The 12,777-nt window shown below is 43.2% G+C and overlaps 1 protein-coding gene across 3 annotated transcripts in view; it reads left to right on the forward strand.

Annotated features, from left to right (window-relative positions):
* SLC12A7 (solute carrier family 12 member 7) overlaps window positions 1-12,777 on the forward strand; it is a 952,187-nt gene that overhangs the window by 667,862 nt on the left and 271,548 nt on the right. For all 3 annotated transcript variants that reach the window (XM_063922663.1, XM_063922664.1, XM_063922665.1), the window contains exons 4-5: window positions 2,060-2,206; window positions 3,422-3,476. In XM_063922663.1, coding sequence (XP_063778733.1) covers window positions 2,060-2,206; window positions 3,422-3,476 — 202 coding nt within the window. The remainder of the gene's footprint in view (window positions 1-2,059; window positions 2,207-3,421; window positions 3,477-12,777) is intronic.

Raw genomic sequence — 12,777 nt, forward strand, 5'->3', positions numbered from 1 at the left:
TAGGGTCCATTAAGGTTCAAATTTCGGCCCTGTCGATTTTCTTCCAGAAAGAACTGGCTTCAGTTCCTGAGGTTCAGACGTTTGTCAAAGGGGTACTGCATATACAGCCTCCTTTTGTGCCTCCAGTGGCACCTTGGGATCTCAATGTAGTTTTGGGGTTCCTAAAATCACATTGGTTTGAACCACTCACCACTGTGGACTTAAAATATCTCACATGGAAAGTGGTAATGCTGTTGGCCCTGGCTTCAGCCAGGCGTGTCTCAGAATTGGCGGCTTTGTCATATAAAAGCCCTTACCTAATTTTTCATACGGACAGGGCAGAATTGAGGACTCGTCCTCAATTTCTCCCTAAGGTGGTTTCAGCGTTTCACTTGAACCAGCCTATTGTGGTACCTGCGGCTACTAGGGACTTGGAGGACTCCAAGTTGCTGGACGTAGTCAGGGCCCTGAAAATATATGTTTCCAGGACAGCTGGAGTCAGAAAATCTGACTCGCTGTTTCTCCTGTATGCACCCAACAAGCTGGGTGCTCCTGCTTCTAAGCAGACTATTGCTCGTTGGATTTGTAGTACAATTCAGCTTGCTCATTCTGTGGCAGGCCTGCCACAGCCAAAATCTGTAAAAGCCCATTCCACACGGAAAGTGGGCTCATCTTGGGCGGCTGCCCGAGGGGTCTCGGCTTTACAACTTTGCCGAGCAGCTACTTGGTCAGGGGCAAACACGTTTGCTAAATTCTACAAATTTGATACCCTGGCTGAGGAGGACCTGGAGTTCTCTCATTCGGTGCTGCAGAGTCATCCGCACTCTCCCGCCCGTTTGGGAGCTTTGGTATAATCCCCATGGTCCTTACGGAGTTCCCAGCATCCACTAGGACGTCAGAGAAAATAAGAATTTACTTACCGATAATTCTATTTCTCGTAGTCCGTAGTGGATGCTGGGCGCCCATCCCAAGTGCGGATTGTCTGCAATACTTGTACATAGTTATTGTTAACTAAATCGGTTTATTGTTGTAGTGAGCCATCTTTTCTAGAGGCTCCTCTGTTATCATACTGTTAACTGGGTTCAGATCACAAGTTATACGGTGTGATTGGTGTGGCTGGTATGAGTCTTACCCGGGATTCAAAATCCTTCCTTATTGTGTACGCTCGTCCGGGCACAGTATCCTAACTGAGGCTTGGAGGAGGGTCATAGGGGGAGGAGCCAGTGCACACCAGGTAGTACTAAAGCTTTCTATTTGTGCCCAGTCTCCTGCGGGGCCGCTATTCCCCATGGTCCTTGCGGAGTTCCCAGCATCCACTACGGACTACGAGAAATAGAATTATCGGTAAGTAAATTCTTATTATTTTTATTGTAATTTAAACAAATTTTGCTTTTCGTCTGTTTGTTTTCATACATACTTACAGGTATATCCATTTTGAATTTTATTTGAGCTTTATATACGCCAACACCGCAGCTGCAGATTAGCAGCTACTGGGGAAATGTGAAAAAGGACCCCACCTTCCCTTTGGACACCGATGGCTGCAGTGAGGATCAGCCACTGCAAAAATGCAGATTCACATTGGTACTATAAATAATGGTCCAATATACAGACCATCTATGTTTGTACAAATGTTATGTAAAAAAAGTTTTGTTTTGTTTTTTAAAGGGAAATAATTAAAGTAAATAAATATGATCTGGAATATTTATTAGTCAGACTAGCATTAAATTATTTTCTAGACTCAAAAGACTGTCTTGAGTATCAAGTGCCCTCCACTGTCAGTACAAAATGTAAACATTTAGTTAGTGTGTTATTCAGTGCACAGCTAAATAAATGTTAGCTGAACAAAGTGTTCATTTAATTTTCTTGCCGTCAGTCTTTCTGTAGAGAATTTTAATGTATGTGGTCTGTCTGCCACTTTCACCTAAATATTGAAATAAATCTGAAATAAAAACATTAGGAAATATACAACAGATGTGCTATATGTGTGTGTGTGTTTGTAGATAGATAGATAGATAGATAGATAGATAGATAGATAGATAGATAGATAGATAGATAATGTGTTTTTGTTTTTCCTTTTTAGGAAACCCGAATGGGAACCTTCATTGGAGTATACTTACCATGTTTACAAAACATCCTTGGAGTTATACTTTTTCTGCGATTGACATGGATTGTTGGTACAGCAGGAGTACTTGAGTCATTTTGCATCGTCCTGATGTGCTGTTCATGTGTAAGTTTTTACGTTGCTGGTGTTATTATATTTTATTGTGTTTCATATTATTTTATGATGATTGTACCATTTAGGGCCATAAAAACTAAAATTGTCTATAAATATATGTTTATTGCTACCAATAACAATCAGTTTATATTTCCCATATAGTGGGGGATTCTTTTAGGGCCATGTTTTTCACCTAAGTGAAAAAACTGCACTTTTTGTTATTTTTTAGAGTGAATGAGGATTTGTCCTATTCAATAACAGGGCTGTTTTTTCGCCTAGGCAAAAAATTTAGCAGGAGCGAAAAGCGTGGATCAGCAAATCCACATGTTGTTTTTGCACCTGCGCTGGTGAAAAATGCAGCCCATTTTTGACTATTTTGAGACATTGGTGAAAATGCCCTAAAACAGGCGAAAACGGCCCACCATTGAATATGCAGGGGGGTGGATTTGATAGCTCCGAAATAGTCGGAGCTAATTGAATACCCCCTTAACATAATTAGTAAATAACATAGTCACTTAATTATACATTAATCCCTCCCCCTCTAATATATTTATGAAATAATATTACCACACAGGGTAATTTTTGATGGTTTTTGCCTATTGAGTCAATAAATGATTGTCCCCATAATAAGTACTGTATATTGTACCTCACTATGTGCTGGGTGGCCTCATAGTATGGCTTGCATACTTCCTGTGCAGAAAAGCAGTGTGTGGAAGGCAATAGAGTTTATAGATAAGGCAGAACCAGTGAAGTCTCAGGAACTTATTGATTTCAATGTTGGCTTTTTAATGTGTATCACATCACAATTTGCTCAATTTGTTCAACTAGATCTAACCCAAAGATATAAAGTCCAGTTTGGTTGTTAAGAGTTTAAGGGTCAGATGTACTAAGCCTTGAAGAGAGCTAAAGTCTAGAGAGATAAGTACCAACCAGTCTGCTCCTAACTGCCATGTTATAGGCTGTGTTTGAAAAAAATACAGGAGCTTATTGGTTGGTACCTTATCTCTCTTCACTTAATCATTCTCCAGGACTTAGTACATCTGCCTTTAGGTCATTAAGGTGTTTAGTGATTTACTTCAACTGCTGTCAGATTGTTTACGAAGTTGTCCCACCTTACTTTTCATCTTTGTAAAATAGTTACAATGTTTAGAGCATATTTTTAAGAATAGTGAATAATATAACTCCAAAAGTATCTTCATTAAGTCTATTATTTTTTATTTTTTTTAGACAATGCTGACTGCCATATCTATGAGTGCAATTGCAACAAATGGAGTTGTACCAGGTATGCCTCGAGATCTTTGCTTGCATTCGAACATGTTACCATAGTGACTCCGATAATGAGCTGTATGTTACTGGTGAATAAAGTTTATTGATAAGAACAATATTTAAGATTTAATATAATTTTGTGTGCCACCCCAAGACCACCATTTTTCTTTTCTTGTGTATGTATTCAAGTTTTTTGGTTGTCGTTGGCCGTACCCCAATGATGGATGACTATAATATTGTAGTAATAATACAGGGAACAGTGCATTATTTAACTTGTGCAAAAGTCCACTCTTTTTTTCTGAATAAAGTTTATTATTGGATTTGTTAACATTTACAGTTCAATTTGCCGTGCTTGAGCCCCATTAATTGTGTTCATGGTTATTATCAGCAAATGTGATTCCTGTCTAAAATGTGTACATATGCACATATCACCGATATTGGAATATTTGCTGATTTCCTTTCTACTTTTCTAACCCATGGGTCAACCCCTTTATGTATTATGCTTGACATGATCAGCCACCACCTCCTCCTATAAATCCACCACTCCATTGGCAACTTTGACAAATCACATTCATGTTCTTCTACTTGTCCAGCCAATCCTTCTCCATCTATAAAACATTCTGCCACCTACCCCTTCCAGTCAGCGCTCCCTTCTCGCTCGCCTTCAAAGCCCTCAGTCTTCCTTCCTACATCTCCTCCAGGATAATTTATACACACACACACACACACACACACACACACACACACACACACACCTACCTACCTTTTCCTTGGGCTCTCCTTTGGTGCTTCAAACTGGAGTGATCTTTCATGCTCAGACTTTTATCCAGCCTTTTCTCATTTAACTGTACCCCATCTTTTCATTGAAGCTGAATACCCCTTCTCCTTAATCTACAAAACTCTCCCAGTTTGTACACCCTTAGACCCTTTAGAATGTAAACTCTGACAAGCAAGACCTTCTGTCCTTTTGGTGTCATTTCTAAATATATTAATTGTGTTTAAATGTATTATATATGTAAATGTGTAAACGTAGAATATAATGATAATCCCAGGTAGGAAAAATCAATACAGGCGCTTAGGTAAAATAGAAACCACACTATAATGATAATATTTATAATTCTGATAACCCCAAACAGACAATTGTAATATACAGACAAACTATATATGAGAGCGCAGAAAATCATACCATGTATAAAACAATTTATTAAAACATTAAAAATGGTGTCCAAGCAACTTTGTTGTTCTGCGTGAATAGAACCACATAACAACCTACTGACAGACACTAAAAGAGCAACATTGTAGTTTGCTTAAGATAACTACAGTCCCAACCTGGATATAAATTTATTGTCCAGATATCCCTGTGTATCAATGGAATACCGGGTCCCAGAATATGTGCACACTCAGATATCCATAATAGATGTAAATGGAGAGCGGGATGACTGGATTTCCCTGTTTAAATGTGCTCCTCTCAATGATGAATATACATGTGCTTGATAATGAATGAAATATCCACCTTGAGGGGTATTTGAACAACCTCCTGGCCTGCTTGCTACTTAACCACTCGCCCCCACACGCCAATAAGGAATGAAGCTCACCGCAAGTGAATTGATGATGTTGCCGAGTCCTATGCACAAGGATGGTGCGCAGTGCGGGAGCAGCGCTGTGGAGATGATGGTCAGTCCCGGGGAGGGTGGACGCGGCCACCAGCTGTGTTGAGATCAACGATACAGCTGGCACGTTAGTGTCGTGGAGAGTCAGGATAGTTGGTAGCGTGGCTCGAACCCTTTTTGACGCGTTTCTTCGACAAGCGGGTAGTCTGTTTCCTCAGAAAGTATTCCCAATCCACGATGGTTTGGAGTGTTTAAGGAGTTCCTCCCCCAATGAGCTTTCTTGCTTATCCTGCTCACCAAATTATCCACAGGTGTGGAACTTAAATTGCATAGTGTGGTTTCAATTCTGCTATCAGTCCAAAGGTAGACACATTTATACCGATATGCTTATAACAGCCATATAGAGATAGCATACATTACATTAAAAATAGTCTCATTTACTTAGATAACAAACATGGATAAAATATATATATATATATATATATATATATATATATATATATATATATATTTCTCTATCGTCCTAGTGGATGCTGGGGTTCCTGAAAGGACCATGGGGAATAGCGGCTCCGCAGGAGACAGGGCACAAAAAGTAAAGCTTTAGGATCAGGTGGTGTGCACTGGCTCCTCCCCCTATGACCCTCCTCCAAGCCTCAGTTAGATTTTTGTGCCCGGCCGAGAAGGGTGCAATCTAGGTGGCTCTCCTAAAGAGCTGCTTAGAAAAGTTTAGCTTAGGTTTTTTATTTTACAGTGAGTCCTGCTGGCAACAGGATCACTGCAACGAGGGACTTAGGGGAGAAGAAGTGAACTCACCTGCGTGCAGGATGGATTGGCTTCTTGGCTACTGGACATTAGCTCCAGAGGGACGATCACAGGTACAGCCTGGATGGTCACCGGAGCCTCGCCGCCGGCCCCCTTGCAGATGCTGAAACGAGAAGAGGTCCAGAATCGGCGGCAGAAGACTCCTCAGTCTTCTTAAGGTAGCGCACAGCACTGCAGCTGTGCGCCATTTTCCTCTCAGCACACTTCACACGGCAGTCACTGAGGGTGCAGGGCGCTGGGAGGGGGGCGCCCTGGGAGGCAAATGAAAACCTTTTTTGGCTAAAAATACCTCACATATAGCCTCCGGGGGCTATATGGAGATATTTAACCCCTGCCAGAATCCGTTAAGAGCGGGAGACGAGGCCGCCGAAAAAGGGGCGGGGCCTATCTCCTCAGCACACAGCGCCATTTTCCCTCACAGAAAGGCTGGAGGGAAGGCTCCCAGGCTCTCCCCTGCACTGCACTACAGAAACAGGGTTAAAACAGAGAGGGGGGGCACTAATTTGGCGTTAGAAATATATAAAAAAGATGCTATAAGGGAAAACACTTATATAAGGTTGTCCCTATATAATTATAGCGTTTTTGGTGTGTGCTGGCAAACTCTCCCTCTGTCTCTCCAAAGGGCTAGTAGGTCCTGTCCTCTATCAGAGCATTCCCTGTGTGTGTGCTGTGTGTCGGTACGTGTGTGTCGACATGTATGAGGACGATGTTGGTGAGGAGGCGGAGCAATTGCCTGTAATGGTGATGTCACTCTCTAGGGAGTCGACACCGGAATGGATGGCTTATTTAGGGAATTACGTGATAATGTCAACACGCGCCAAGGTCGGTTGACGACATGAGACGGCCGACAAACAATTAGTACCGGTCCAGACGTCTCAAAAACACCGTCAGGGGTTTTAAAACGCCCGTTTACTTTAGGCGGTCGACACAGACACAGACAGGGACACTGAATCCAGTGTCGACGGTGAATAAACAAACGTATTCCTTATTAGGGCCACACGTTAAGGGCAATGAAGGAGGTGTTACATATTTCTGATACTACAAGTACCACAAAAGAGGGTATTATGTGGGATGTGAAAAAACTACCGTAGTTTTTCCTGAATCAGATAAATTAAATGAAGTGTGTGATGATGCGTGGGTTCCCCCCGATAGAAAATATGGGCGGTATACCCTTTCCCGCCAGAAGTTAGGGCGCGTTGGGAAACACCCCTTAGGGTGGATAAGGCGCTCACACGCTTATCAGAACAAGTGGCGGTACCGTCTATAGATAGGGCCGTCCTCAAGGAGCCAGCTGACAGGAGGCTGGAAAAATATCATAAAAAGTATATACACACATACTGGTGTTATACTGCGACCAGCGATCGCCTCAGCCTGGATGTGCAGAGCTGGGGTGGCTTGGTCGGATTCCCTGACTAAAAATATTGATACCCTTGACAGGGACAGTATTTTATTGACTATAGAGCATTTAAAGGATGTATTTCTATATATGCGAGATGCACAGAGGGATATTTGCACTCTGGCATCAAGAGTAAGTGCGATGTCCATATCTGCCAGAAGATGTTTATGGACACGACAGTGGTCAGGTGATGCAGATTCCAAACGGCACAAAGGTGTATTGCCGTATAAAGGAAGAGGAGTTATTTGGGGTCGGTCCATCGGACCTGGTGGCCACGGCAACTGCTGGAAAATCCACAGTTTTTACCCTAAGTCACATCTCTGCAGAAAAAGACACCGTCTTTTCAGCTTCAGTCCTTTCGTCCCTATAAGAGTCATATCTGCCCAGGGATAGAGGAAAGGGAAGAAGACTGCAGCAGGCAGCCCATTCCCAGGAACAGAAGCGTTCCACCGCTTCTGACAAGCTCTCAGCATGACGCTGAGACCGTACAGGACCCCTGGATCCTACAAGTAGTATCCCAGGGGTACAGTTTGGAATGTCGAGACGTTTCCCCTGCGCAGGCTCCTGAAGTCTGCTTTACCAAGGTCTCCCTCCGACAAGGAGGCAGTATGGGAAAAAATTCACGAGCTGTATTCCCAGCAGGTGATAATTAAATTACCCCTCCTACAACAAGAAAAGGGGGTATTATTCCACACTATATTGTGGTACTGAAGCCAGAAGGCTAGGTGAGACCTATTCTAAATCTAAAAAAATTTGAACACTTACAAAGGTTCAAATCAAGATGGAGTCACTCAGAGCAGTGATAACGAACCGGGAAGAAGGGGACTATCTGGTGTCCCGAGACATCAGGGATGCTTACCTCCATGTCCCAAATTTGCCCTTATCACTAAGGGTACCTCAGGTTCGTGGTACAGAACTGTCACTATCAGTTTCAGACGCTGCCGTTTGGATTGTCTACGGCACCCCGGGTCTTTACCAAGGTAATGGCCGAAATGATGGTTCTTCTTCGAAGAAAAGGCGTCTTAATTATCCCTTACTTGGACGATCTCCTGATAAGGGCAAAGTCCAGGGAACAGTTGGAGGTCGGAGTAGCACTATCTCGGATACTGTTACAACAGCAGGGGTGGATTCTAAATATTCCAAAATCGCAGCTGATCCCGACAACAAGTCTCCTGTGCTTAGGGATGATTCTGGACACAGTCCAGAAAAAGGTGTTTCTCCCGGAAGAGAAAGCCAGGGAGTTATCCGAGCTAGTCAGGAACCTCCTAAAATCAGTGCATCATTGCACAAGGGCCATGGTAAAAAAATGGTGACTTCCTTCGAAGCAATTCCAGTCGGCAGATTTCATGCAAGAACTTTTCAGTGGGATCTGCTGGACAAATGGTCCGGATCGCATCTTCAGATGCATCAGCGGATAACCCTATATCCAAGGACAAGGGTGTCTCTCCTGTGGTGGTTACAGAGTGCTCATCTTCTAGAGGGCCGCAGATTCGGCATTCAGTTTTGGATGTTGGTGACCACGGAGGCCAGCCCGAGAGGCTGGGGAGCAGTCACACAAGGAAAAAATTTCCAGGGAGTGTGATCAAGTCTGGAGATTTTTCTCCACATAAATATAGCTAAGGGTAAATTTATAATGCTCTAAGCTTAGCAAGACCTCTGCTTCAAGGTCAGCCGGTATTGATCCAGTGGGATAAAACATCACGGCAGTCGCCCACGTAAATAGACAGGGCGGCACAAGAAGCAGGAGGGCAGTGGCAAAAACTGCAAGGACTTTTCGCTGGGCGGAAAATCATGTGATAGCACTGTCAGCAGTGTTTCATTCCGGGAATGGAAACTGGGAAGCAGACTTCCTCAGTAGGCACGACCTCCACCCGGCAGAGTGGGAACTTCATGGGGAAGTTTTCCACATAATTGTAAACCGTTGGGAATTACCAAAGGTGGACAGGATGGCGTCCCGTCTGAACAAAAAACGGGACAGGTATTGCGCCAGGTTAAGAGACCCTCAGGCAATAGCTGTGGACGTTCTGGTAACACCGTGGGTGTACCAGTCGGGTATGTGTTCCATCCTCTGCTTTTCATACCTAAGGTACTGAGAATTATAAGACGTAGAGGAGTAAGAACTATACTCATGGCTCCGGATTGGCCAAGAAGGACTTGGTACCCGGAACTTCAAGAGATGCTCACAGAGGACTTATGGCCTCTGCCGCTAAGAAGGGACTTGTTTCAGCAAGTACCATGTCTGTTCCAAGACTTACCGCAGCTGCGTTTGACGGCATGGCGGTGGAACGCCGGATCCTAAGGGAAAAGGCATTCAGGAAGAGGTCATTCCTACCCTGGTCAAAGCCAGAAAGGAGGTGACCGCACAACATTATCACCACATGTGGCGAAAATATGTTGCGTGGTGTGAGGCCAGGAAGGCCCCACGAAGAAATTTCAACTCGGTCGAATCCTGCATTTCTTGCAAACAGGAGTGTCTATGGGCCTCAAATTGGGGTCCATTAAGGTTCAAATTTCGGCCCTGTCGATCTTTCTTCCAGAAAGAATTGGCTTCAGTTCCTGAAGTCCAGAAGTTTGTCAAGGGAGTATTGCATATACAACCCCCTGTTGTGCCTCCAGTGGCACTGTGGGATCTCAACGTAGTTCTGGGATTCCTCAAAACACATTGGTTTAAAACCAGTCAAATCTGTGGATTTGAAGCATCTCACATGAAAAGTGAACATGCTCTTGGACCTGGCCTGGACCAGGCGAGTGTCAAATTGGTGGTTTTTTTCTCAAAAAAGCCCATATCTGTTTGTCCATTCGGACAGGGCAGAGCTGCGGACTCGTCCCCAGTTCTCTCCCTAAGGTGGTGTCAGTGTTTCACCTGAACCAGCTTATTGTGGTGTCTTGCGCCTACTAGGGACTTGGAGGACTCCAAGTTGCTAGATGTGGTCAGGGCCCTGGAAAATATAGGTTCCAGGACGGCTGGAGTCAGGAAAACTGACTTGCTGTTATCCTGTATGCACCCAACAAACTGGGTGCTCTTGCTTTTAAGCAGACTTTTGCTAGTTGGATGTGTAATACAATTCAGCTTGCACATTCTGTGGCAGGCCTGCCACAGCCAAAATATGTAAATGCCCATTCCACAAGGAAGGTGGGCTCATCTTGGGCGGCTGCCCGAGGGGTCTCGGCTTTACAACTTTGCCGAGCGGCTATTTAGTCAGGGGCAAACACGTTTGTAAAATCCTACAAATTTGATACCCTGGCTAAGGAGGACCTGGAGTTCTCTCATTCGGTGCTGCAGAGTCATCCGCACTCTCCCGCCCGTTTGGGAGCTTTGGTATAATCCCCATGGTCCTTTCAGGAACCCCAGCATCCACTAGGACGATAGAGAAAATAAGAATTTACTTACCGATAATTCTATTTCTCGGAGTCCGTAGTGGATGCTGGGCGCCCATCCCAAGTGCGGATTATCTGCATTACTTGTACATAGTTACAAAAATCGGGTTATTATTGTTGTGAGCCATCTTTTCAGAGGCTCCGCTGTTATCATACTGTTAACTGGGTTCAGATCACAGGTTGTACAGTGTGATTGGTGTGGCTGGTATGAGTCTTACCCGGGATTCATAAATCCTTCCTTATTGTGTACGCTCGTCCGGGCACAGTACCTAACTGAGGCTTGGAGGAGGGTCATAGGGGGAGGAGCCAGTGCACACCACCTGATCCTAAAGCTTTACTTTTTGTGCCCTGTCTCCTGCGGAGCCGCTATTCCCCATGGTCCTTTCAGGAACCCCAGCATCCACTACGGACTCCGAGAAATAGAATTATCGGTAAGTAAATTCTTATTATATATAAGACATAGATAGAAACATAAATTAGATATAGGCATCGCGGAGAGACAAGCTGTTCCCATTAATCCAAAACCTACACATAGTTAGGTATAACTTCTAACATTTGTAATCTATGTAGAGCCAGTGTGGCTCAGCACACTAATCGCAGAGGCATCCATAGGGAGAGACCCGACTTCAAGTCCCACCTAGGACTAGATTTCTAATTTTAACTTTTATTCTCTCGAAAAATCTTTTATTAAAGATATGATTTCAAAAGAAGGACTGCTACATATATTGTAGTCATTGGAAAAATGCAGAACAGTCACAAAAGTGGAAGCAAAATACTCTGTTTTACCAGAACTTCACAAAAAAAAAATAATCATATATATATATATATATATAATATATTTTAGACATAGAGAAGACTATATATTGTTGCCACCAATCTATAAGAATGAATGATTAATATAGCCACCTTAGTGCGCCCATATACAATCACATGGTAGATGTATGCAGATGCACTCATTCAACCCGGACTCAATAAACAATGGCTTAATACACAAATGGAAGTACCCAGTGATATAAACAAAACTACTTCTAGATGAAGTGCATACCAAAATAATGGTTTTGGGTCTAGACATTGGATTTTGAGTCTAGGCCAGTGGTTCCCAAACTTTTTTGAATCACGTCGCCCTAGAGTATCAGAATTTTTATCACGGCGCCCCTAGTCCAAAAGTTTCTAATTGGGAAATTTATAAAAAAATATTAAATTAAGTAAATTATGTTTATATGTCATACTTAGGTTCAGTTATGTGGTGAGGGACAAGATTTGCTTCTGTTTGTACACATATTTTATGACTGGCAGCCACAAGTACTAGTTTTTCCTATTACATGGATAATAAATATTTTGAATTGGTTCTGGACCACCAACCCGAGGCACCCCTGCAAGTGTCCCGCGGCACCCCAGGGTGCCACGGCACACAGTTTGGGAACCACTGGTCTAGGCGTTAGAATCCCTATATAGCTGAGAATGTATAGCAAATTGACCAATAAATTGATCAACAATAGATACATTAAATAACGTGGATGAATAATCATCCATTATTTGATAGTCACTATATGAACCTATGTCATAAAAATTGTATACGGTCATATTGAAACAGTCCTCAGAGAGCAAGACTGCACAGCGGAACCACCAATAAAGAGAAACCTACACAAGATGATACTAGATAGACCAATATACAAAAAATGAAAACCTCTAAGTATATTATTCTTATGTTCTAGAAACCTTGTGTTTAGTCTGTATTTAGCGAAGGATGGAGCTAAAGCTTTCATTATTTGATGAATTCAAAGCATTAAAACTATTATATCTTTTTTTACTAGCTTTTTATGTACTAAAGCACTAACCTTTTTTCACCTACATCCTAGGGTATACTGGGGATCCATTTAGTACCATGGGGTATAGATGGGTCCACTAGGAGCCATGGGAACTTCAAGAAATTGATAGTTTGCGCTGGCTCCTCCCTCTATGCCCCTCCTACCAGACTCAGTTTAGAAAATGTGCCCGGAGGAGCCGGTCACGTGTCTGGAAGCGCCTGAAGAGTTTTCTGCATTTATTTTCTGAGCTTATTTTCAGGCAGGACCGGATTGCACCAGCCTGCCTACTTCGTGGGACGAGTG

The sequence above is a fragment of the Pseudophryne corroboree genome, chromosome 5, assembly GCF_028390025.1.
Source record: "Pseudophryne corroboree isolate aPseCor3 chromosome 5, aPseCor3.hap2, whole genome shotgun sequence".
Lineage (NCBI taxonomy): Eukaryota > Metazoa > Chordata > Amphibia > Anura > Myobatrachidae > Pseudophryne > Pseudophryne corroboree.